General features: G+C 38.7%; 1 protein-coding gene across 4 annotated transcripts in view; it reads left to right on the top strand.

The window, feature by feature from the left end:
• The window catches only part of grip2b (glutamate receptor interacting protein 2b), a 191,414-nt gene that overhangs the window by 56,879 nt on the left and 107,967 nt on the right, over positions 1 to 26,568 (top strand). For 2 of the 4 annotated variants that reach the window (XM_022682189.2, XM_022682188.2), the window contains exon 1: positions 6,491 to 6,765. The exons of the other annotated variants lie outside the window; for them this stretch is intronic. In XM_022682189.2, the coding sequence (XP_022537910.2) occupies positions 6,630 to 6,765 (136 nt within the window). In that variant the 5' untranslated portion in view covers positions 6,491 to 6,629. Of the gene's footprint in view, positions 1 to 6,490; positions 6,766 to 26,568 lie in introns of those variants that run through there. 4 annotated transcript variants of the gene reach the window in all.

Raw genomic sequence — 26,568 nt, 5'->3', positions numbered from 1 at the left:
AGTTGACCCAGTTACCGCTCTGAATGCATACGACTATTTAAGAAAAACGCTGAGCGCCGGTTCGTTCGTCACTCTCCTGCATGACACGGGAACTCCTGAGCAGCACTGCGACAAGCTGCACATGCTGCTGCATCTCGAGAGAGAATCCTCTGTGAGACTTTTTACTCACACTAACACATTAATGATGGTGATACTGATGATCTAGTCACTGTTAAATATGGATTACAGTATTAGCAATCAGTAGTGGTAGACAGGGGGCAGAGGGGGCAACTGCCCCTGCCCTAGTGCCCCACCCCTTAACCAGGGGTCGGCAATTAAGTAGACTGCGGGCCAGATATTTTCTAAGCCATTCTGTTTTGTAAAATGAAGTGTAATGGGATGATGGAGGAGTTCTACAGTAGTACTAGTAGCTCTCCAGCCCAGAGAGTTGTTGAACCCAATTGCACAATTTGAACAGCTGATCTCAAAGCAGGTAAAAAACCCAAGAAGACACACGGTTCCTCGCGCGAGATCAACCCCGAGTTGTCAGGGTCACGCTCCAATACATTACCACTACACGCCCCGGCTAGTGAATTGGGACACAGCCGGGAAAAAAAACGCCCTTATAAAGAGATCGACAGAGAGAGGGGAGGAATGTAACCTAAAGCTCACCAGAGAAGATTTTTATTTTTTCATTATCGTTCATTATATTTCAAACAACCTCACGGGCCGGATGTTTCATGCTTGCGGGCCACATCCTAGACCCCTGCCCTAAAATATTTCTCCAGTTCTTTACCGTCAAAAATCATTCAAAATGCCCTATCAAAATGTCCTATGTAAATTGTCATTTAGAGCATTTATTTGCAGAAAATAAGAACTAACTGAAATAACAAAAAAAGATGCAGCACTTTCAGACCTCAAATAATGCAAAGAAAACAAGTTCATATTCATAAAGTTTTAAGAGTTCAGAAATCAATATTTGGTGGAATAACCCTGATGGTTTTTAATCACAGTTTTTTTTTTCATGTATCTTGGCATCATGTTCTCCTCCACCAGTCTTACACACTGCTTTTGGATAACTTTATGCTGCTTTACTCCTGGTGTAAAAATTCAAGCAGTTCAGTTTGGTGGTTTGATGGTTTGTGATCATCCATCTTCCTCTTGATTATATTCCAGAGGTTTTCAATTTGGTAAAAATCAAAGAAACTCATCGTTTTAAAGTGCTCTCATTTTTTTTTCCAGAAGAAATGCGACAAATTCAAATCAACGAAACTTTCATTGTGTGCCGTCATTGTCTTGTTTTTTTATTGTACATAATGCAGAGTGATGTGTGAGAAGTCATGTTTTTCGCAGTATTTCGCAATTCTTGGCCTTTAAACATTAATCTGATGCACTGCTTGGCCTAGATTTGCACTTCAGTGCTGTCGCTCTCCACCAGGATTGGGTGAGACAGGTGAACTCGGGGAAAAAGGAAATCAGCAGAACGTCGCTCTGTAAAACTGATTTTCCAGCACTTCTCCGGCGCTCGGCGTTTCGTTTCGGGACGGCGGCTCTCTGCTCTCTGCTGGAAGTTTCTCTCTAATGTTTCCTGCATGTGAAAGGAGCTGGAGTCGGCCTCGGGACATGACGCTGAGAGATAGAGCGCAGGGTGTGTGTACGAGTGTGTGTACGAGTGTGTGTGAGTGTGTATAAGTGTGTGTGTGGCTCTGATAGCGAGGAGTAATTAGTCCCAGCGTTTGCCCTCCTGCCTGAACACGGGTTTACGCCGCTTTATCCCGCTGTAGAGAGGAGATGGCAGCAGATGGAGTCACCGCCAGTTACATTCGCTTTCTTTTGCAAGTCATCGCCGCTAATTACTGAAGAAAGCTGGAGGGTTTTCAATTATTTGACAACATTTTCAATTACGCCCGTGATGAGGGGATCACTTTTGAAATTCATGCTTAAAAGCATGATAATGCAGCATTATAAAAAATTTAAATGTTAGCGATGTTGCTCTAAAAGGGCTTTATTGTACAAGAAAGATCCATCCCGCAGTGTTTTCCATCGTTTCTCCATCGTTAATGAAGAAGCTCAAGGCAGGAGCTGAACATTTAGACATTTCCTGTGATAATAATTACATTATTGACTTATCATACAGTGTATGAATATAACCTCCATAGTTTTAACTGACCTCAGGTTTTGTTAAGCAAACTGAGATGCAGAAACTTAAACTAAATCCAAAAAACGACATTATTTGATTAGTTGGATTGACTTTTAGTTTTTGACACTGAACAAAAATTAATGATTGATTCCTTAATTTTCCCCGAAATAATTATACTAAACTATATCAGTGTAAGACACTTTATTTTTATTTTATGCCACTTCTAAAAATGAGAATATAATAGCTTATAAATGTTATTCTAATACTTTGACATTGACTTCAAAAAGAGGATAAATTGTTGGTGCACGTCTTGCTGGAGCATCTGTGACCAAGACAGCAAGTCTTTGTGATGCATCAAGAGCCACGGTATCCAGGGTAACGTCAGCATACCACCAAGAAGGACCAACCACATCCAACAGGATTAACTGTGGACGCTGTAAGAGGAAGCTGTCTGAAAGGGATGTTCGGGTGCTAACCCGGATTGTATCCAAAAAACATAAAACCACGGCTGATCAAATCACGCAGAATTCAATGTGCACCTCAACTCTCCTGTTTCCACCAGAACTGTCCGTCACCACAATCAATTATTGTGCTCTAAAACCAGGTGTTTCAGTTTCATTGTACAACCCCCTGTTTATATATATATATAAATGGGCTATTTGGCAAAGGTTCGTACTTGTTTTTATATTTCACTACAATCCAAGCCCATCTCACACTTGAGATCTCCTTTATGCATGATGTGAAGCAAAAAAAAAAAAAAAAAAAAAAAAAATTATATATATATATATATATATATATATATATATATATATATACATAAAAGAGCATGTATAGCAGAATAGCAGAATCTGCCACTGATGCAGGATTTTATAAAATACTGTATACTGTTTTAGTAAATACTGTGTATCTAGAAAATGTATTTAAATAAGACACTATTACATCCACAAGCAGATCCAGCCCACACTATTTCCCTGTAATTTCAAAGCAGCAACATTTGTGTAACGTTTCTGAACTTTTTCTCCTGCATATAAACGGCTCACTCTCTCATATGTGCTGTATCTTCTTCCTCTGGGCGAGGCTTCAGAAGCATTACTAAAAATGCTTTGTTTGTGCCAGAGCAGCATCAGCACAAACAGCTCCTTCTCAGGGCATCCACGCTGGGGGCAAATGTTCCTGTGAGACCGGGGGTCCATAAAGTTTCAGCTTCACCCGAGCAAGCTCAGAATTTTAATCAGCACGTTCTTAAAGCTCTCCTTCTGCTAAAATCAACTTGTTTTTTTGTTGTTTTGGTGAAATACAGCAGTTGTTTCTGTTGCTGCACATGATGAAACTCTTCCTCATCCTCTTCCTCATTGTCTGCAGCAGCTAGTAAAAGAAAATATTCAGAAAATAAAACGAGTCGATCAGGAAAAGCACCGTGTCTACATCAACCCGTCAATTAGTATTCATGGCCCCGCCCACCTCGGCTCGGGACAGCCCACAGAATAGAGCTGAAGCCAGGCGGCGACGGCGTCTCATCAGATAGGAGATAACTAACAGCACTAGGAACAGCATGCAGTTCATTCCTGTGTTATTTGTGTGAATAACACATCAGTGTTTATACTCTTTACCCAGTAATTCAGAGCTAAGAAACAAATGGTTAGAATTAGTCTATGGAGGAACAACACCACCAGACAAGTACAATTGAGATAGGTAGGTGTTTAGATTTTTATAACAGTTCTGTTTACACTAGTTAAAAAGTAAAAATCCACCCCGGGGTGGATCTTTAGTTTCTGGATCTGGACTACTCACCTCTATAGATGTGTAACTATAGGTTTAAATAGGATCTCCAGTGGATTTTGCGTTTTAGAGAGACTCTAAGACTAGGTCAGTAGCTGAACTGCATTATTACACGTGTTGTAAAGTAACATATGGCATTGCAAAGACTGTTATTAGTGTAAAAATGTTCTTATATATCTCGCAACGCTGTTAGCCTATCAGAGGCGATATCTTTGCATGTAATGAATATTCATTATGAAAAATAAGCTTCTTGTACAGTTAGTTTTTAAGCTATTAAGTTATTAATGCCTCATTTTAAATGTCTGGGCTCTTTGGAGTTTTCCAAGGAGGTGTGGAGCTACTTTGAGCCTGAATAACGGTGTAAAGGGTGATTTATTGTGAAAAATTTGCCCATTTTGCCAATTTTACACCGGATTTCTCCTTAAAGCTGACCAGAAGGCAACATGTTTGGCAGATACTGGTCTTCAGGTCAGCAGGGAGATGTTTTTTGTTGATTTCTTGTTGGTTTATCATGCTCAGAGCTGTGATTAATAATCTTAGTGGAGCATATGACTAGGCACTTTGTTGGATTAGAGCTGAATCTCCCGTGGGTGGCTGTACAGCCTCCAGACCGTATAATAATGCTAATAGCAGCTTTAAAGAGTACTCTCTACTCTGTATCACTCTTAACTCTGCGCTCGATGGCTTTTGTCTGGTGTGTGGGTGGGACGATGGAGCGAGGCGGCGTGGAGAGGGACTGCTAATGCGCTATTACTCCGAGAGATGGGAATTCCCACGGAACTGTCAAAAAACAAAAGGCATTACAAGAGATTAGCTTTTACATTCAGGCTTTGGCAGGGCTCTATTCCTGGCAGATGTGACGTCGCCTTTGGTGTGGCAGCATTAGATCTATATTCTGTGGCTTTAATTAAAAACCCTGTGGCATTAAATACTAAAGATATAGCATATTTACACTGATAAAGCATAGCTTTATGAGTTTCTACACCCATTTTCCATATTTTCAGCTCCAAAGATCACATAGGACAATCTATAGTTGTATAATAATTAGACAATGTAGTTCTGTAGTATATGTTTCTCTGTATACATTACCATTATCCTCCTTTTACCTTGTATTTCAATACTAAGGACCCACATATTATGTAATACACATGTAATAAAGGTATTCTTTGGTGTGTTAGTGTGTGTTAAGCACGGTCTGCACCCACACTATTACTGTTTACACTATTGCACTACTGTACTCATACCTACAGCTGCTCCACCTTTTGTAGATAAAGTAAAGTCAGAGACAGAAGCTCTCTGTCTGTCTGTAACTGTCTCTACTGTCCAGGGAAGGCTTCTGCTTGGTCTTGTTGGAGAATTGCTGTGAGGATTTGATTGTATTGATTGCATTCATTCAAGAGTGAGTGTTTTGAGAGTCTGTCATGACGTTGGATGATCATCACCTCACCCCTCGCTCCTAAAGTCACCCAAAAGTATTGGATGGAGCTCCATCATTCTAGAGAACATCAAAACCTTTTTTTAAGTATTTCCTCAAAACTGAGGCAGCAGAAAGGATACCATCTCAGAGGCAATGTGGAAAGGGATGGACTGCTCTGTCCTTTTAATGCTGGATCTATAATAGTGGGAATTATATGCAAAAGAACCAATGGTGTTGTTGGTGTCACATACCCTTTTAAAGTTCCTTACAGATCTCTGTCATTTATTTTAATGTATGTTAAAGTTCCTAAGTGACATATACAGCTCTGTAAAAATTGATCACGTCTCTGAAGTGCTATTATTAGATTTATGTTTGAGTAAAATTAACATTGTTGTTTTATTCTATAAACTACAGACAACATTTCTCCCAAATTCTAACCAAAAATATCGTCATTTAGAGCATTTATTTGCAGAAATTGAGAAATGCAAGTCTTCTTTTTTAAGTCTTTCCTCAGAATCGAGGCAGTGGAAGGTTACTCTCTCAGAGGTGAGGGGAAAAGCGGTGGAGCGCCCGTCCTTTTTTATGCAGTCAGCAAATCCCACACAATGATCCCACGCAGTGACTGATCCTCACTGGTGGACCTCTTACCCCCCCACCAACCCCGCGCCCCTCGGCCACTTCAAACAGGCCGTCCCGGCCTGGCTCTCACCCGTATCGGATATTGGGGTCATCCTGCGTTTTCCCCGCTGCAATACTAATGAGATATTATTAGCATTATTAGTTGATTAGAGAGGGGCCTTTCTCGAATGGGATTAAAAGAGGGTAGAGATGGCAGGAAAGTGAGAGAGAAAGTATGTGAAAAAAAAAGAGAGAGAGAGAGAGAGAGGGGAGGGAGGGAGGTAAAAAAAATAGAAAAAAAAGGAAAAGAGGAAAAAACAAAAATTCCGATCACTAGGCTGCCGGTGGTGCTGAGGATACAGCAGTGGGATACAGCAGCTTCAGAGAAGAAGAGAGAGAGAGAGAGAGAGAAAGAGAGAGGAGCGCAAGAGGAGATCGTGATGGGTAAATTTTAGGTGTTCTCTTTTTCTCACCCCCTCCTTCCTCCTTTTTTTTCTCTCGCTCTCGCGGCTCGGGAAGAAGAAGAGGAAGAGAGAAAAAGAAAAAACAAAAAAGAAGAAGAAGAAGAAGAAGGGACGAGTCAGCCGGCTGTTCCTCGCACTCGTTTGTTTAGCCGGCTGTTTCGGCGCGTCTAATGCAATCGGAGGAAGTGAGGGAAGAAGCGGGCGCCCTGGGAAGAGAAAAGAGGAGTGCAGGATGGACAGAGTGAACCGGGTGTTGAACGTGGTGAGGCGGATGTCCCCCAGGAAGCGGGAGAGGGGCTTCCAGTGGGAGGCGGAGAGCCCCGAGACCTGCGAGGAAAGCCTGTGCTCCCTGAGCCTCTGCATCAGTGGTGAGACCACCCTAGGCAAACTTTGTCTCGCTCTATCTTTCTCTCTCTCTCTCTCTCTCTCTCTCTCTCTCTTTCTTTCTCTTTCTTTTTCTCTCTGTTCCCTGTTCCCTCCCTCCCTCGTTCCCTCATTCACTTTTTTTTGTCTGGCTTCCTTTTGTCCTGTTTTTTTGTCACTTCCTGCTCTAACATAACCTAATAATCCCTGTTTTATTATTATTATTATCATTATTATTCTCCCAGTTTTCATTTCATTTTTTATTAATAATAATAATAATAATAATAATAATAATAATAATTATGATAATAACAACAACAACTGTTACCTGTGTTGTTCCTCAATGTGCCTGGAGTCAAAAAGGTGTAATTAGGCGCTTATTAATGTCTTATTATTTGCGTAATAAAGCCTTTATTAGACATTTGTAAATGATTTATTCACTACTTAGTATTATAAGCTGTATTCTGCGTTTATAAGTGCTATTGGTGCTTAATTAGGGCTCTGTGATTGTTAAATATCTATTCATTCAATTCTTTTTAGTGTCTATTTAGTGATGAACAGAATCTCACTATAGAATATGGTGCACATTTTGGTCTATTAATGACTTATTAAGCCCTTATTAACCCCTTATTAACTCTTTTATATATTTAATAAACTCCAGCACAGCCATAACCTTCCCAAACTCACATAGATAAAATCAAACTGCTGCCAATTATAATAACACTAATAACATCATGTAGTATTAGCTAATAGTTAATAATGCTTAATAATCTAATCTGCTAAAAACAGGGTGCTAACATACATAACTGTTTATAGTGCACTATAAGAACTAATACAGCCATTATTAATAATCATTTCCATATAATAGAGCCCTAATTAAGCACCAATAACACTGAATAACACAGAATAAAGCCTAATAATAAGTAGTGAATAAATCATTAACAAATGTGTAATTAAGGCTTTATTAAGCAAATAATAAGACATGAGTAAGCGCCTAATTTGTGTTCCTTAAAATAAAGTGTTACGCTTTCTTCTACTCCTTCTCTCTCTCTCTCTCTCTCTCTTTCTCTTTCTCTTGCTCTTTCTCTCTCTTTTCTTCTGGGCTGTTCCAGACATCCTCAGCCTCCTCTTTTCCCCTGCGGGGCTCAGAAAATTTGGCGACACACTTAAAAACTTAACGCTGCAAAGAGCACAGCCATCTTAATGCGACTCTTTTCATTGATTTTGAGCATGAAAATTGATTCCCCCCTCTGTTAAGTTTTAAATATTTGATGGGGCTGATGCTTCTGTTGAATCTGTTTGATCAGAAAGGGAACAGAGATTGAAGAAAGTGAAGCACAACTATCACACTTTATCTTTGTATCTTTACTGTGTTATAATCATGCATCTAATTCATATGTTTTGCTCGTTCTTGGTTTTTGGCGCTTTGTTTTGTTCATATTGTGAATCAGTGAGTATGAAAGCCAATGAAAGCGCGATATTCAAAGGTTTAAATTTAATATTTGTCTATTTACTTTCACCAATGACAAAAAGGCATTGGCACTTGTGATGACCTTCACTGGTGGAATCATTTATCTATTTGGGACATCGGCTCATTTATTGCTTCTTTAGAAATCAAGAAAGAGTATTAAACAGTGTTTATCCTGCTTTTATTGGAGTAACTGCCTCTACTGACCAGAAAATACTACAGCTAGGCTTTGTTGGAGAATTGCTGTGAGGATTTGATTGCACTGATAGGATTGCATTCATTTAAGAGTGAGAGTTTTGAGAGTTTGTCATGATGTTGGATGATCACCACCTCACCAACTTACCTCAACTCTTAAGTCAAATCACCACAAAAAAGTACTGGATGGAGCTCCATCATTCCAGAGAACACAGTTCCACAGTGGCTTTATACCCCTCTAGCCTGTGTCTATCATGATGTCAATAGGTTTTTGTTTATTTGCTCCATAAATTCTTATTCTAGTGCTTTTAGACATGGACTAGACCAGTGTTCCTCAAACTGCGGTGCAGGTATGTGAACCACTGATGGTACACCACCAAATAAATGTTTTAATGGATCAAAACCAAAAGATTATCCAAGAGCAAATGCATGTGGGTACCAGGAGATGTTGCGTCTTAAGAATTTGCCTGGTTTCATTGGAGACAATGATATAAAAACATTATTTTCTGCAATGTCATAACTTCAAACTTAAAAGTCATTTTGCAGGATTCCTGGGGAAAGTTTGAAGTATACACCTGTGTATACAGACTACATTATTTGTTCATATCGCTCATCCCTCGTTTGCTTGCCTTAGTTCATGTGAAGGACTTTTAGGTGTTTTTATTTTTTATAATTTTTTATTTTTTAATTTTTCCCATTTTTTCCCCAATTTTCATGGCCAATTACCCAACCCACTCGCACCAGGAGGGTGAAGACTAACACACGCCTCCTCTGATACATGTGAAGTCAGCCACCGATTCTTTTTGAACTGCTGCTGATGCTGTAGCATTGAACTAACGCTTGGAGGAAATGATGATGACTCGGTTCTGATACATCAGCTCACAGACGCAGCCCTGTGCTGCAGACATCACCCTAGGAGTGATGTGGGGAGAGAGCGCCATCTACTCACCCAGAAAGAGCAGGGCCAAATGTGCTCCCTCTGAGCGCCGGCAGCTTGATGGTAAAGCTGCATGAGCGGGATTCGAACCTGCAACCTCCCGCTCATAGTGGCTGCGCTTTAGACTGCTGGACCACTCGGCGCCCCAGGTGTTTTTTTAATCAGGGTTCATGCACTTTTTAATCAATACATTTCCATGATTTTTGCCTTCAAGGCGACTTTTCTTATACTGGCCCTTTTCTTATTAGTTATGTTCTTCACACCTAATCACACTTTCATTACCATGACCAGTAAAACCTCCAAAAGTAAGAAACCTGCAGCGTCACGCTGTTCTTTCATTTCCAATTTCAGATTTCAGAGTCTCAAATAGAACAGATTACACTGTGTCACGTTTCTAATGTTATTCTGAACAGTGAAAAAGGTTTGATAGATTCACTGGTCCGTCCCGACTACTGCAAACTGTTTAACAAGCTTTTCACTTCTTTATTCCGCGGACAGGTTGACTTCCTCTCAGGTGGCAGCATGTAATTATGAACAGTAAAGTGCAATTAGGCATCAGTGGTAATGAGGTATGTGAGTTTGTATATATATATATATATATATATATATATATATATATATACCTGCATCCTCATATGGGGGCATTACATTTTCTGCTTCTTTTTGATAGATTTTTTAAAACATTGACCCCTTGTTTTTATATGTATACACTACCCGTACTGTCTACTGATAGTCACATGACAACATTACATTCAATTGATTAAAAACAAGATGGTGAGATCAAAAAGTTCAAAAGTCAAACGTTTCTACAGCCAGTCCAGTCAGAAACATGAAAAACGTCAATTCTCCTCCAATTTCATGTTTAAAACTAGTTTATTTAGCTAAAATTTAGTTTTTTGGATTGATTGGGTACTAAACACTAAAATAAACTACTATGAGGATGACTCACTTCCTGTACAAATGACAAGGTTTAGTTTTCTAAGGTCTACTTCTTAGGTCCTACTAATCCTAAATAGCTAGAAGAAATAAAAAATGCACACCAAGTAAAAGCCTGAGTCTCAGGAAGATATATTTAAATACTACAGCTGAGAAAACAGACCAGATCCAACTTGAGTGTCAGGACTATATTAAAAAAATACGTTTTTTATTTTAAAAACACACACACACAAATATTACTCATAAAAGACTTAAAACTTGGATGAGCCAGAAAAGTTAAAATATTGCTAAAGACATATTTAGAAAAAGAAAAAGAGCATCATAATACGACATGGATGGTCCAATAAGACCAAAAATGTCCAGAACTGTCTGGAGTGTTTGCACTCTCAGATGTGTGGTGGACCTTTTAGGTGGCGTCTCTCACTTGCAATCAGCCACAAAAAGACTGTAAATGGCTATTAATTACTGATAAGATTATTATGCTAAACTGTAAAGTTTTCTCACTTGAACATTACTTTTAAGAAACATTTGGATGATATCACGTCACGTTATTGACGCATCTCTGACCTCTTACATTTGACAATTCCTGAATTTTCCTTCTCTAAATCACCTAAAACGTATAATAACAGAATAAGTTCAACATCACAATCTATCCTGCTTAAAAAATGAACCTCAATGCATTCCAGTCAACACTAGCCAGTAAATCTCTAGTCATTCCTTTGTGATTATCTGGCTGATGCACTAATAGCACCCAGCACAGGACCTGATGATAGCTGTTCAGCTTATGTCATGGCATGGGCTGTGTTTAACAGCAGCAAATGCGATGCTACAGCTAACAGGGGGCTAAAAATGGGTTCCAGAGTGCCTCCACTGTCACGTCAGTGAGGTAAGAGGAGGGAAAAGGGAGGTAATGATCATCTAGAGCTCTCTCTCAAAAAGGATGCTAAATATATATCCCTCTGAATCTTTTCACAAAGGTGTGGTACACCAGGGAGGCAAAGAGCTGCTGTTAAAGGTGAGGAACTCTGACGTTTCTGTCTGAGTCACGTCTTTCCTAACGCTTCTGAAACCCTTGATTTTTGACACTGGAAGATTCAGTAAGATCATACCTTTAGAGCAGCTCTTTCACACTGGTCTACTACTTGAAGTACCAGTACTGTAGAATTATGGAATATATATCTACAAATTGAGCCAGTTCCTGTGGACCAAACACAGTTTTCATCACTCGTGGAGTTTATTTGCATTTAAAAAAGAAACACACAAAGCATTTAATCTTAACTATGAACTATGAGTTTCTACTTTTACACACACAGCTCTGTAAAAAATTAGGAGACCACGTTAGTCTCTGAATCAGTTTCTTTGATTTTGCTTTTTAGCTATTTAAAGGTTTATGTTTGAGTAAAATCAACATTTTTGTTTTATACTATAAAATACAGATATAATTTCTCCGAAATTCCAAATATAATATTATCATTTAGAGCATCATGTTTATGAGGTTAAAGGTAGAAGGTAGTTGGTGTGTTAGAGGTGTTAGGAGAGTAAGTGCTCTTTAAAGAGCTCAGTCTTCAGGAGTTTATTAAAGATAGTGAGAGATTCTCCTGATCTGGTAGTAGAAGGTAGTTTGTTAGAGGTGTTAGGAGAGTAAGTGCTCTTTGAAGAGCTCTGTCTTCAGGAGTTTATTAAAGATAGTGAGAGATTCTCCTGATCTGGTAGTAGAAGGTAGTTTGTTAGAGGTGTTAGGAGAGTAAGTGCTCTTGGAAGAGCTCTGTCTTCAGGAGTAGACCTTTAGAAGTAAGTGCAGGTAGGAGAGAGCCTGTTTTATCATCACCTTTTAGGCAAATGTAAGGGTTTTGAATTTAATCTGAGCAGCAAACGGTATAAGGTTTGCGCATTCAATGTGGACCTCTACCTCACTTTGCCTCGCTCTGCCTCCAGCCTTGTTAAGTCACATGATCACAGTCTACAGAGTGAAGAGCAGGTAATGCAGTTCTTAGTGCAGTTCTGCACAGCTCTTACAATGGTTTTCTTGTGGAAACTAATTTCGCAATAGCAATAAAATACTATTAATTTTAAAGTCTTATTTCAAACGTATGTTTTTAAGTAAAGGGTTAGAAGTAAACCCCCCGCTGTTTGGGCCGAGTGCACGGGTAAGTTTGGTGAAAGTGGGAGAAGTTGAGCGCCTCTGAGACTGCGCTGACCCACATTAGACATGGCATGAGTGTGATGATGATGCCTCTTTGTAGTTTCTTCAGACGCGAGGCCGTCTTTCTGACTGCGTGGATCTGCTTCTGTAGGAGGGCAGAGGCAAGACCACGCTTCTTTCATTTACTGTTCAAACAAGCTCTGACTACAGCAGTGGAGCCCCTGCGCCGGGTTCCTGCCCGCTGAATATTTCATAAAGCCAACAAACCGAGGGGAAAGATGAGAAACGCCAACATCGGCAGAGCGGGCCGCTGTTTTGTCATCTTTTTTTTTCTGCCCATTTTAAAACGTGTCACGCCATTCGTCTCGACGTGAGAATACACATTCCTCTCGCTTTTTTCTCGGCAGCAGCAGCCGCTGTGGTGGTGGTGGTGGGGGGCGAGAGCTGGAGCGGGAGCGGTGGTAGTGGTGGGGAGGGGCCAGGACTCGAAAAAGCGAAAGAATGGAGAGAATCATTGAGATTTGTGGGGAAAGTTTGGAAAAGAGATTACAGCAAATAGAAAATGACAAATGTTTGTCACGACTCGGGAGCGTAGGCAAACAGATTATCTTGCTGTTGCGTTTCCACTCCTCCCTCGCGTGTTCCTTATCAGTCAGACGCTGTTTTAAAAAGATGTTTGAGCTAACTTTTATCATCCTATCAAGTGTCTTTCTGCTGTTTTTAGTTTTTGTTTCGTGATTTGATTTGATTTTTTACCAGATTGAAAACCTCTGGAATATAATCAAGAGGAAGATGGATGATCACAAACCATCAAACCACCAAACTGAACTGCTTGAATTTTTTGCACCAGGAGTAAAGCAGCATAAAGTTATCCAAAAGCAGTGTGTAAGACTGGTGGAGGAAGAGAACATGATGACAAGATGCATGAAAACCAAATATTGATTTCTGAACTCTAAAAGATTTATAAATATGAACTTGTTTTCTTTGCATTATTTAAAGTTTGAAAGCTCCTTTCATCTTTTTTGTTATTTCAGACATTTCCCATTGTCTGCATTTCAGAATTTCAACAGGATAATGCTCGTCCACACACTGCTGCCATCTCAACAGCTTACCGATTATCCAGCTGTTGCATTCGCTCTCCTTTCTCCCACGTTTCTTATCAATCACTCCAACAGTTAAGAGGTCTGAAACATATTTCCTATCATTCAAAGCTTCTGTTTTCATTTTTAGTCTTTCATTTCATGTTTAATCTGACTGGTTAAAGAAAAAAGAGTGTTTTTTCTCTGCAAGTCGCTGCGGCTCTCAGCAGCGTATTGAGAAACAACATTAGCGTTAGGTGCGCGTCATCTCATACCAACTCTGAATATAGACTCATTTGCAAGTACTTGACTGTATAATTCTGTCCTAACTAGCCGTATCCAGCTTGTGTGAAGTGAAATTAGGTCAGAGCACAAGCTTAGCTTTTTTTCTCTCTCCTCACTTTCTCTGCATCTCTCTCTCTCTCTCTCTCTTTCTATCTCCTGCCTTGACTCCCTTGTTCTGACAATTATTTTGTGTATTCATGGCCTTGAGGTATTCTTTTCATGCTGTGTTTTACACACTGCCTGCTATAGAAACTGATTAACATAGAAGCAATGGAGTCCTATCTGCACTTAATTACCCTCGTCTGAATATTCATTGCTGTGCAATTATCCTGTTTTTCACTGTTTTTCCCGAACTTTTACCAGGCACCCAGTGACGTGATAAACAACTTCTTCTATTCTCCTGTAGAGCAAAGGCCATACGTATAGCCAGACCCCAGTTTCCACAGCATCAAATTAGAAAAGCTTAAAATTGTTCAATTTTCGTCCCACCATTCAGACAGTCGTCTAGTTTTTCAGAGACTCACACTCTTTAAATTTTCCAGACAGCCACGAAAGCATGGCATGTGTGCACTCTGTCACAGAGAGCAGCTGTAGACGTCACTCACTTTCCCCCTCTTTTTTCTTCCCTTACTCTTATTATTATCGTATTTGTGTAATTTCACTCATCTACAGAAAGCACACTTAAATATATGACTAAATATATCTATCTACAAAATGTGCTCTAGAGCTTTATTATTATTTTTTTTTTTGTTCTTTTACTTCCTCCCAAAAACACATAGGCAGTGAAAATCGCTATGGTACTTTGGTACTATGCTACCTTGCTATTAGCGCTGGGTTTTGAAATTTGATAACAAAAAGGCCTAGAAGACATAGAAGTTAAAGGTAAAAAACATTTAAGACATATTTTAAGTGAAATAGTGGGATAGCGGAAGAAAGGATTTATAATTCCTTTATAAATTGTATTTATTGATTTACTTGTTGATTTTTTCTTTTTTGTATTTAACTTGCAATGCACTTGCAATGCCCATGTGACACTAGGTGAGTCAGGATAAGACATAGACTGTGTATAGCTGGACAGAGCATCGTCTTTTAAAAGTGAAGCCACCACACGTTGAGTGCCCCCTGCTGTTCGGTTGCAGAAAGCTGTGTAACTCCACCCATCCCCATAGGTTTCAAAAACAAACAAAACAGAACAACTTTCAATCACGTTTTTTTTAATCTAATATACTGTAATTCTACCTCCATTATTTAAATGCAGCAGCTTTAGTGTAACCTGTGCTTATATTGAAACATTTTTATATCCCCACAGAATTCGCTTTTTAAAACGTTATTCAGCTCTATTCAAAAAAGGTGTGGTTATTGTAAAAGGGCTGGTTATGGGCGGGACCAATAACAGACCGCCAGCTCCGCTCCGCTTCGCTCTGCAGCCTGTGACCTCGAGGCAGCCCTCAGGGGCGTGGTTATTCAAATGAGTAGGCGTGTCTCTCCACAGTCTTTCTCCCTCCTCTGCTCTCTACTGCGCTCTACAGACTCGGGTTTCAGGATCGCCAACATGGAGGAAGATTTTAGCTTCATTTTCATTGAATTAATCGTAACTGCGACATGGTGTCCATCTTTTTTACAGTCTCTGGGATAAGCGCATGCCTCCTCTGATACATGTGAAGTCAAACCCGCCTCTTTTCCAACAGCCACCAATCAGCAAAACAGCAGCATCACTAGGCAGCCAACAAGCTCATAGGAATGTGCTGGATCCCCAGCTCTGGTACATCAACCAACAGAAGCCTGTGCAAATAAGCATCGCCATCTACCCTGTGCCAACTGTGCTCTCTCGGACTCCAGCTGCTGATGGCCTTTGAGGAACTTTAAAAGTTCTTTTCTACTGTGTGATACAACAAACTCCAGCTGAAATATGTTCAGATCTAAAAAGACAGAGCAGCTGCAACCCTACAGCAAACAGAGCCGTGATTCACGTCCTATAACTCATCAGGCTTTTTAACTGGAGTGATTCCTGCTCCAATGTTCAGCATTTGTCAGGGAATTCAATAAGCCATGCTGACAAATACAGGTTGAGGTGGGAAATGTGGGGTAATTGCTTTTTGTCTCCTCTTCCCACTTCTCTGCCCGAACCTTGTGATTTGTTGTCGCTTCTGTAGAATGAACTTATCAATATTTTATGTATTTCCTGAGAAACGGCAGTGTGAGGGCGGAGGCAGGAGGCTGTTGCGTGGGGTTGCGTCAGGGGGCGTGGAGTCTGACTGCAGTGTGGGGATAAACGTGAGGGTGATGTGAGGGAATGAATGGAGGAGTGAGGCGGAGTGGGAAATAAATGTTTTTTTTTTTTAAAGAGATCAGTGTACAGTACGAGTTTGCAAACATTCGGAAGTGGCTTGTAAATGAGGACGAGTGAGAGTTATTTCAGGAACTGAGAGAGTGAGGAAATATTTATATCATACTGTATCACGATATTGTGTTTTGAAATGCTGTATCAGTTTACAATTATCAGTTTACATGTAAAAGTTGGTGTCAGAAGTGGTTCATTTAGTGTTGGGTTCAAACCCTGCCCACTAGGCAGCAGTGTTGCACTGTTCTGATTGAATAAAAAGTAAACTTTTTTATTTTCATTATTTTTGTATTACTAATGCTCTTTTTGTCTGTCTATTGAAATATATTGAATTTTAACCCCTGCACTGGAAAACGTATCTGATGTTATGTAGATGTTCTTGTAGAATAATGTCTGGCATCTTTGATTTTATAAAGTAAAACTTTGCATTATTGACTCAACTGAGGCTGTGTAAAAAAACTGCTGTTGTGTGGATTCAGAAATCCTGTAATTTGGTAATTTAAGATTTCTCAAATCACATTTATTCAACACTGCCGGCTCAAAACTGATCATGGGCTTTTAAAGCTCAATGTTCCTTTCTCTGGATGAACTACAATTACTGTTATAACTTTATTTTTTTATTTTTCGTCTGTTGCCCACTGGAGGTCAGTAGAGTTACTGGAGTGACCATCAACAAGTCTTATTAGTAACACCTTTTTTGAAAAATTATATTTTTTTGCAACTTTTTGCTTTGTATATATATGTTTTTTTTTTTTTTTTTTGCTTTGTGTAAATTTTTGTCTTATAGTTCTCATATATTGCATATTTATCTTCAGCTATATTGGTATATTCAGTTATTTCAGGTTCAGTTGTATGGCACTGTATGGTTTATGTAATAAAAAAACAGGCATAAGTTTATCTATAAGAAATTTTATGTTCAACAAAGTTTTTAGGAGGAAATTTTATTTCCATGTTTTAAGTGCAAAAAGATACATGCCATGCTAGACTGAGGCGTTATGTTAAATCAGAGGTGTTTAATCACCGTTCTTGGTTATTGTCACACTAATTACCCAGTTAACTGTTAATCACTGTCATACATACAGCTCTCAAAAAAAATGAAGAGATCATTTCACTTTCTGAATCAGTTTCTCTGATTTTGCTATTTATAGGTTTATGTTTGAGTAAAATGAACATTGTTGTTTTATTCTATAAACTACAGACAACATTTCTCCCAAATTACAAATAAAAATATTCAAGTCATTTACAGAATTTATTTACAGATGAGAAATGGCTTAAATAACAAAAAAGGAGCTTTCAGACCTCAAATAATACAAAGAAAACAAGTTCATATTCATAAAGTTTTAAGAGTTCAGAAATAATTAATATTTGGTGGAATAATCCTGATGGTTTTTAATCACAGTTTTTTCTTTTCATGCATCTTGTCATCATGTTCTCCTCCACCAGTCTTACACACTGCTTTTGGATAACTTTATGCTGCTTTACTCCTGGTGTAAAAATTCAAGCAGTTCAGTTTGGTGGTTTGATGGTTTGTGATCATCCATCTTCCTCTTGATTATATTCCAGAGGTTTTCAATTTGGTAAAATTATTTTTAAGTGATCTTTTTTGTTTTTACAGAGCTGTATATACTTTAATTACACATTTTTCATTTGAAAGCCAGATATTTTTTTTATTTTGACACATATTCAGTTGATGATAATGTTTATAATCTTTACTGGTACAAAGAAAGACTTAAACTGAAAGCCACTCTTTTTTCCCTCAATATAAGTTACAGCCAAAGCGACGAGCTCTGTACTCTTTTTAGTACAAATCTGTTCTTTTTTCTTTAACTTCAGAAGCAAACCAATCATCTGAGAGCATCCATATTTAAGGTGCCACTGGATGAGACTGACTGTGGGTTTCTCTCTTCCCTCAATTTAAATTTTTGTAAGATGAGTCTTTTCATTTGTAGGAATCCTTCTTTTCAACTGAAGCTTCTGAAGATCGTCCCGAGCAGCTACTGTACTCAAACAGCTCCCAAAGGGATTATATATTTTTTGTGAGTGCCTGTGATGATCTGTAGTAGAAAAAACACATGGGATGATGCTTTCAGATGCAAGAGGGTCCAGTTCTCCAAGTGCAAGTGTTGATTTGACCTCACTGTGTGCATTCTTTATGTTTGGTACGTTTATGTGCACTTTCATGCAAAGTTTTAAAAATAAGCACTAATATATTTAATAGATCTTTCAGTACTCGGTAGTACTGAGACATTTCAGTCTTTTCTGCCTTTTTGGGTTCAAATTTCAATACACAGCTCTATCCGGATGGGATTAGTTTCTCAGAGGGTTCTGGGGTAATTTTATCCTCTGTGATTTTATTCCCGTCCAGAACGATCATGTACGTGTTTTTCTCAGACGTCCTCTGAGATAAAAAATTACAGGTTGAATTATCTACTGTATTTCTCTGAACTCCGTGCTCCTCCGGTAATTTTAGTCCCGTCCGGACGCACATCTCTGAGTTTCGTCTCCTCGCCTTTAATAAAATAGCTTTTTGTCCACTGCAGCGCACCGTAATTGCTCTTTGAATGCGCCACGGTTTCCACAGAGATCCAGGTTAAACAAACACAACAGCGAGTGGAAATGGAGGAGCTACTGAACAGCATTATGTGAGGTCATGTGACCGAGAAAAAAGCCTAAAAACTCATTGGTCCTCCTGTTAAATAAAATATTTTTCACAGACGTCTCCCTGAGAAAATAATCCCATCTGGATAGGGCTCTAGTCATGGCTTAACGAAAGTACAATTACTGAAGTATAGGAGAAAAATACCTTTTTATCTAAAATCTAGAAAAATTGCCCACACGAGACACTATATTTCTGCATAAAGCAATGTCTCCTGTAAGCAGAGTGCAGCAAACAGAGGCCTGAGGCAGAGTAACTAAACTAAGGAAGTGACTCTGTAATTTTCTCTCTGGCTGGCTGGCCCGGTTCTGTGTAATCAGGTTCAGTTCTGCTCATCATAGATCAATATCAGCGTCCCCAGGACCCAATCTGTGACTCTCACCTTGGGCCTATCATCACCCAACAGACTTTATCCATTAACTCTGCACTGAAGCAGCCCACTCCACACAGCACGCTGCTCCCTCCACACACACCAAACGCCAAACACTAAAACACCAAACACACTAAAACACCCAACACTCAAACACCCAACACACTAAAACACCAAACACTAAAACACCCCACACACTAAAACACCAAACACTAAAACACCAAACACACTAAAACACCCAACACTCAAACACCCAACACACTAAAACACCAAACACTAAAACACCCAACACACTAAAACACCAAACACTTAAACACCAAACACACTAAAACTCTAAAACACCCAACACTTAAATACCAAACACTAAAACACCAACACACTAAAACACCAAACACTTAAACACTAAAACACCAAACACACTAAAACACCCAACACTCAAACACCCAACACACTAAAACACCAAACACTAAAACACCCAACACACTAAAACACCAAACACTTAAACACCAAACACACTAAAACTCTAAAACACCCAACACTTAAATACCAAACACTAAAACACCAACACACTAAAACACCAAACACTTAAACACTAAAACACCAAACACACTAAAACACCCAACACTCAAACACCCAACACACTAAAACACCAAACACTAAAACACCCAACACACTAAAACACCAAACACTTAAACACCAAACACACTAAAACTCTAAAACACCCAACACTTAAATACCAAACACTAAAACACCAACACACTAAAACACCAAACACTTAAACACTAAAACACCAAGTACTAAAACACCCAACACTCAAACACCCCACACACTAAAACACCAAACACTAAAACACCAAGCACTAAAACACCAAACACTAAAACACCCAACACTCAAACACCCAACACTAAAACACCCAACACTCAAACACCTAACACTAAAACACCCAACACTAAAACACCCAACACTTAAACCCCAAAACACTAACACTGTAAAACACACCAAAACTAAAACACCAACACTAAAACACCAAGCACTAAAACACCCAACACTAAAACACCCAACACTTAAACCCCAAAACACTAACACTGTAAAACACACCAAAACTAAAACACCAACACTAAAACACCAAGCACTAAAACACCCAACACTAAAACACACAACACTAAAACACCAAACATTAAAACACTTAAACACCCAACACTAAAACACTAAAACGCTAAAACACTAAACGCTGCGTGAGCTGGAGCTAGAGGTTTAGAAAAGAGAGGTTTGATGTTATTTTTTATGATTGTCTTCAATATATCAGAGAAACAGATGCAAGGCAGGGAAAACAGGAAACGAGGCAGACTCCATTAATCTTTTATTAGCATTTGATTTATTTCCCATCAGCTGATTTCATTATTTTGCATGAAACAATTAATTGGATTTGTGGTTTGCATGCAGTTGTGCTGCAGTTGGCCTAGATTTAGCCGTGGTGTTTGGAGTGGGTGGCGAGAGCCTGCATTCTGAGCAGAGTTTACGGGTAAAGCGCAGCGAGCCTGGAGATTAGAGCTGATTTCCATTTCCTTTAGTATTTGCTTGACAGCGATGCTAAATACAAAGCTCTTCATTGTGAACAGTCTTATGCTCCCACAGAAAATCAAGCATATTTTGGCGGCGTAAAGACATGAAATAAATGAAAATATGAACATACGATATAAATATGCTCTGCAATGGTGACACAACATTGATGTCCCAACAAAAAAAAAGAAAAATCTTGGAAAAAAACTGTTTAAAGCTTTAAATAGGGCTGGGTGATCACAATATTCCAAACATTACTCCTGTAATGTGTGCAGTGACTATTTCAAAGTTTACTACAGTTTATCCAACTAAACAGGACTAATTCTACTCTCTAAAATTAAATCTACAGTTTGGTCCGTACTTTAAAGATGCTACAAAATATGCTTTTGCTTAGAAATCTTAACTCTGCCTTTATTTAACATATTAGCATATTTTTATTAGCACTATAAGATGCACTTAAAATCCTTAAATTGTCCCAAAAAAATCACTGGTGCTCCTTATGTATGAATTCTACCAGGTATCTATCAGGTATTAAGGAGCAGGAAAGCCACTCCGCTGAAGTACAGAGTTATACAGGAGTTTACATTAGCATTAGTCGCTAACCACTATTTCCCCGTTCAAAAGTGAGTATAATCGGCCTGTAGCCTGCTCCTAACGCTGGCTAGCACTGCTGGAGCAGCATTAGCATCAGCGGCTAACCACACTAGCTCTTTTATCGTTCAGAGGTGAGTATATCGGACTGTAGTCTGCATGTTAACAGTGTTAAAACAAGCTACATGGGATGAACCGCTAGCTGATAGTGCCCTTGCTTACCGAAACACCGCTAATGCTAATGCTAATGCTCCAGTCTTAGTGCTGGAGAAATTTGGGAATCTAAGCTTACTGTAAAGGAACGAAAGGGCTGTACTCACACAAATAAACAGTTTTTTTAGGAGAGAAATTTGTGTAGATTAACACCCAGCCCTCGTTTAACTTTAAAAGCAAGTCTTATTTTAAGAATTACAGTTTTGTTTACTTAGCTTAACTTTACTTAACTTAGTTAGCTACTTCCCCACCCCCCATATTTAGTTCCTTATGGTGTCTCTTAAAATGCGCCTTTTAAATCGGTGCACCTTATGTATGAAAATAGACCAGAAAATAGACGTTTATTGATAGTGCGCAATCCAGTGATCTCTTCGCTTGTTAACAGTTAGTTAGAACTGTCAGAATGAGTCCTCCCTAAGCATCACATGCATTTTTTTCCTTTGTTTTCTGTAGATAATTAAAGAAAAGATAATTAATAGGATTGAGGTGTGTGAACACCTGTTGATATGAGTTCCGGGTCTCGGAAAGGGAGCAATCAACAGAAGCAATGAGAGCTAATCCTGAGGATGCCTCAAACTGCCGAGGGCAATTTCAGCACAAATTAAATGTTTAATTTATTTAGTGTTAATTGTGGAAAGCTGGAATTAACTGTTCTATTAATTATCATCATATTTGCCCCAGTTCCTCTGCTGACACTGATACTGTTTTATTGGGTCTTAATGAAATTATTATTTGAGAAACACTGTGATTCCTGTGTTGTAGATAAGCAAGAAAAGCAATTGAGAACATTAACATGCAGCTCTGAAACAAATGCAGAGAACACTTCAGTTTCTGAATCAGTTTCTCTGATTTTGCTATTTATAGGTTTATATTTGAGTAAAATGAACATTGTTGTTTTATTCTATAAACTACAGACAACATTTCTCCCAAATTACAAATAAAAATATTCTCATTTAGAGCATTTATATACAGAAAATGCAAAAAAAAAAAGAGTTGTCAGACCTCAAATAATGCAAAGAAAACAAGTTCATATTCATAAAGTAGTTTTAGGAGTTCAGAAATAATCAATATTTGGTGGAAAAATCCTGGTTGCTTTTAATCACAGTTTTTTTTTCATGCATCTTGGCATCATGTTCTCCTCCACCAGTCTTACACACTGCTTTTGGATAACTTTATGCTGCTTTACTCCTGGTGTAAAAATTCAAGCAGTTCAGTTTGGTGGTTTGATGGTTTGTGATCATCCATCTTCCTCTTGATTATATTCCAGAGGTTTTTAATTCGGTAAAATCAAAGAAACTCATCATTTTTAAGTGCTCTCTTGTTTTTTTCCAGAGCTGTAGCTTTAAAGTAGGATCATATATTATATTTGCACAAGCTCTTGCGAGTCATGATTTCTCAGATGCATCACACGGTCAGAGTTTGCCCTCTGTTTTACAATAACTTGAGAAATACGACTTTATATTGATTGTTTCTTGGCATTGCAGAGTGAAGGCCTTCTCCAGGTGTAGGTGGCGGTTGGGGGTGTAGCTCAAGCTGCTGTTAGATCACTGCAGTAAGACTGAGATGGTGTGAAGTGGATCAGATGCAGCTCAGTGATGAATCATGTGAGAAATTAGGCCTGCTGTGCTCTAATGCACCGAGTCAAGCTCTTTAATCTGCGGCAGGAGAGGAACTTGCTTTAGAATGTTGTTAATCATAAGATCAGTAATGCTTTCTATGAATGTTGTGTCTATTAGACTCTACAAACATACTTACAACAGCACATTCGAATGCAATTATAAAGCATTATAAGCATGGTTATAAATGTATTACACATTATAGCTTATTATACAGTGGTTGGACAATGAAACTGAAACACCTGTCATCATTTTAGTGTGGGATTTTAGGTTTCATGGCTAAATTGGAGCAGCCTGGTGTTCAATCTTCATTAATTGCACATTGCAGCAGTAAGAGCAGAGTGTGAAGGTTCAATTAGCAGAGTAAGAGCACAGTTCTGCTCTAAATATTACAATGCACACAACATTATGGGAGACATACCAGAGTTCAAAAGAGGACAAATTGTTGGTGCACGTCTTGCTGGAGCATCTGTGACCAAGACAGCAAGTCTTTGTGATGCATCAAGAGCCACGGTATCCAGGGTAATGTCAGCACACCACCAAGAAGGACCAACCACATCCAACAGGATTAACTGTGGACGCTGTAAGAGGAAGCTGTCTGAAAGGGATGTTCGGGTGCTAACCCGGATTGTATCCTAAAAACATAAAACCACGGCTGATCAAATCACACAGAATTCAATGTGCACCTCAACTCTCCTGTTTCCACCAGAACTGTCCGTCACCACAATCAATTATTGTGCTCTAAAACCAGGTGTTTCAGTTTCATTCTCCAACCCTTGTATGTTTATCATGCATTTTGAATTTTGAATAAGGCGCTCCTGCTCTCCGTGTTTCTGACTGTTCCCACCTGACCTCCTGTGTATAAAAAATACCCCTCAGTTTGCTCTCCTTGTTGCTGAGTATTGAATCTAGTTTACTATCTCTTCTACAACATGTTTAATATCTGCTCAATATCATTTATTTTACTCCAATCTTGGATACAGAAAGTGCATTAATATGATCAATACATATATGATCACTGACTAATCTAATGAAATCTGATAAAAGGACCTTAAATAATTGCTTAATAATGCAATATATATTGCAGACAAAAGAATACTGCAATGTCAGTTTTTTTCATATATTGTGCATTGCTACTTGTATTTAGTTGAATTTAATTGAAAAAACAAATTTTATTGTTGAAATCCTGTAACAGCAGCATTTTACAGAGAAAGCTGGAATACAGTTGAGCTCTTCTGACAAACAGCCCTCATAAATAAAGAAATTTATATAGCACATTTTTGTTGTATTATTGTTAGAAAACAACTTTTTCCCAAATGATAAGGGTTTTAATCATTAAATTCATTTTTTTATTTATTTAAATTGTTAAAAAGTCTCTTGGATGGCTGCACACTTCACAAGTTATATTGTGAAGATATTTACAACTCAAAATGATAATATATGTTTTATTATGACACAACATTAAAAATGCAATGCTCAGAAACACAGCTGAGTTACCGCAGGTCTTTAATAAATGAGAAAGCAAAACTTCAGGTTTAGGATTTATGTGGACAAGAAAATCCAATAAAACTAGCTGAGAGATCAGCACGGCTTAAAGTCTTCAAAGATTTCAGTAACTGCTGGGTACAGTGGGGTCTGCTGGGTACAGTGGGGTCTGCTGGGTACAGTGGTTACCAACAGCACTATTATACAATATTCTGTTTTTACTGGCTGGAATGATGAAACCGCGCTGATATTCTCTGCCATCTCTCACGTCTTCCCACTTCAGACTGCTGCGCCATCGCGCCCATATTGCATCATAAAGCAATTATAATTTTACAGTACCATACTGACTGCTTTAATCTAAAGATGGAGATAAAACGCCAATTAGGCATCATCATAAAATGCCTTTGATCCAGGCGAAAGCTTTTATCGGCCTTCAACCCAGATCTATACGTCTTGTTCGCTGCCTTGAAACAGTTTCTACACCCTTAATGAATTCATTAAACTTTGTTTGAATTAATTAATGTTTCCATTATTCGTTTAAAAATAAAGATTATAAATAGATCATTTCTGAATTTCGCTTGCATGAAAATGAGGGCTTCCGATTAATTGAATTACCAAGCATATCAGCTTTCCATAACCGTTTTAGCCCTGTCACAAATTCAGAATTTAAGTGAACTGAGAGCGCTATTGATGTACACATTTTCAGTGAATCAGTAAAGCATTATAACTGTATTTGTCATTGAAATCCTAGTGTTTTTTACACCTATAACTGGTCTGGTCTGGTTTGGTTTGGTTTGGTCTGATCTAGACTGGTTTGCTCCGGTTTGATTTGGTCTGGTCTGGTTTGGTTTGATCTGGTTTAGTTTGGTTTGGTCTGGTTTGATCTAGACTGGTTTGCTCTGGTCTGGTCTGGTCTGGTCTGGTTTGCTCTGGTTTAATTTGGTTTGGTCTGTTTTGCTCTAGTCTGGTCCGGTCTGGTTTGATTTGCCCTGGTTTGGTTTGGTTTGATCTGATTTGATCTAGACTGGTTTGCTCAGGTTTGATTTGCTCTGGTTTGGTTTGGTTTGGTCTGTTTTGCTCTAGTCTGGTCCGGTCTGGTTTGATTTGCCCTGGTTTGGTTTGGTTTGATCTGTTTTGATCTAGACTGGTTTGCTCAGGTTTGATTTGCCCTGGTTTGGTTTGGTTTGATCTGGTTTGATCTACACTGGTTTGCTCAGGTTTGATTTGCCCTGGTTTTGTTTGGTTTGATCTGGTTTGATCTAGACTGGTTTGCTCAGGTTTGATTTGCTCTGGTTTGGTTTGATATAGACTGGTTTTCTCCGGTCTGGTTTGGTTTTCTCTGGTCTGGCCTAGTTTGCTTTGGTTTGGTTTGGTAGGGAAAAATGCAAACTCAACAAAACGTATCACAAGACCTGTCTGGGGCGGGGCAAGACAGTAAATACAGGAAGAGGGTCATGTGTTCATGGAGCAGCAGCAGAGATGTCGTTAGTTCTGGGTAATTTACTAGTTTATGCTACAGGCAGTGAGCACTGCATTATTAACAGCACCTCCATAAAGTGTTACTCAAGCAAAAAAAAATAATTTCCAAAAATGATACAAACTTATGACTCTCCCAAAACTATTATGAATTTAGTGTTAATTGCACTTCTAAATGTTATAGCTGCTTTATTATGCTAAAACATTTTCTATATTTTAGCGAAATAAAATGCTTTTAAAATGGTAATAATATCATTTATTGTATTAATTTCTGGGACAATATATCATCCACCAAAAAAAATATTTAGGCAACAGTCCTAGTTTTTGTTTAGTGCTTGTTTTTCTGTTATTTGTTGACTGAAACTCAGTGGGTATATTTGTTCTTGAGCTTTTTGGTACAGAACTGTTTTCTCAGTGCTGCTCAAAGTAAAGAAGGGTCCCTTGGGTTCTACAGTCA

This window comes from Astyanax mexicanus, chromosome 24, assembly GCF_023375975.1.
Source record: "Astyanax mexicanus isolate ESR-SI-001 chromosome 24, AstMex3_surface, whole genome shotgun sequence".
In the NCBI taxonomy this organism is placed as follows: domain Eukaryota; kingdom Metazoa; phylum Chordata; class Actinopteri; order Characiformes; family Acestrorhamphidae; genus Astyanax; species Astyanax mexicanus.
This window is presented reverse-complemented; position numbering and strand designations above follow the sequence as displayed.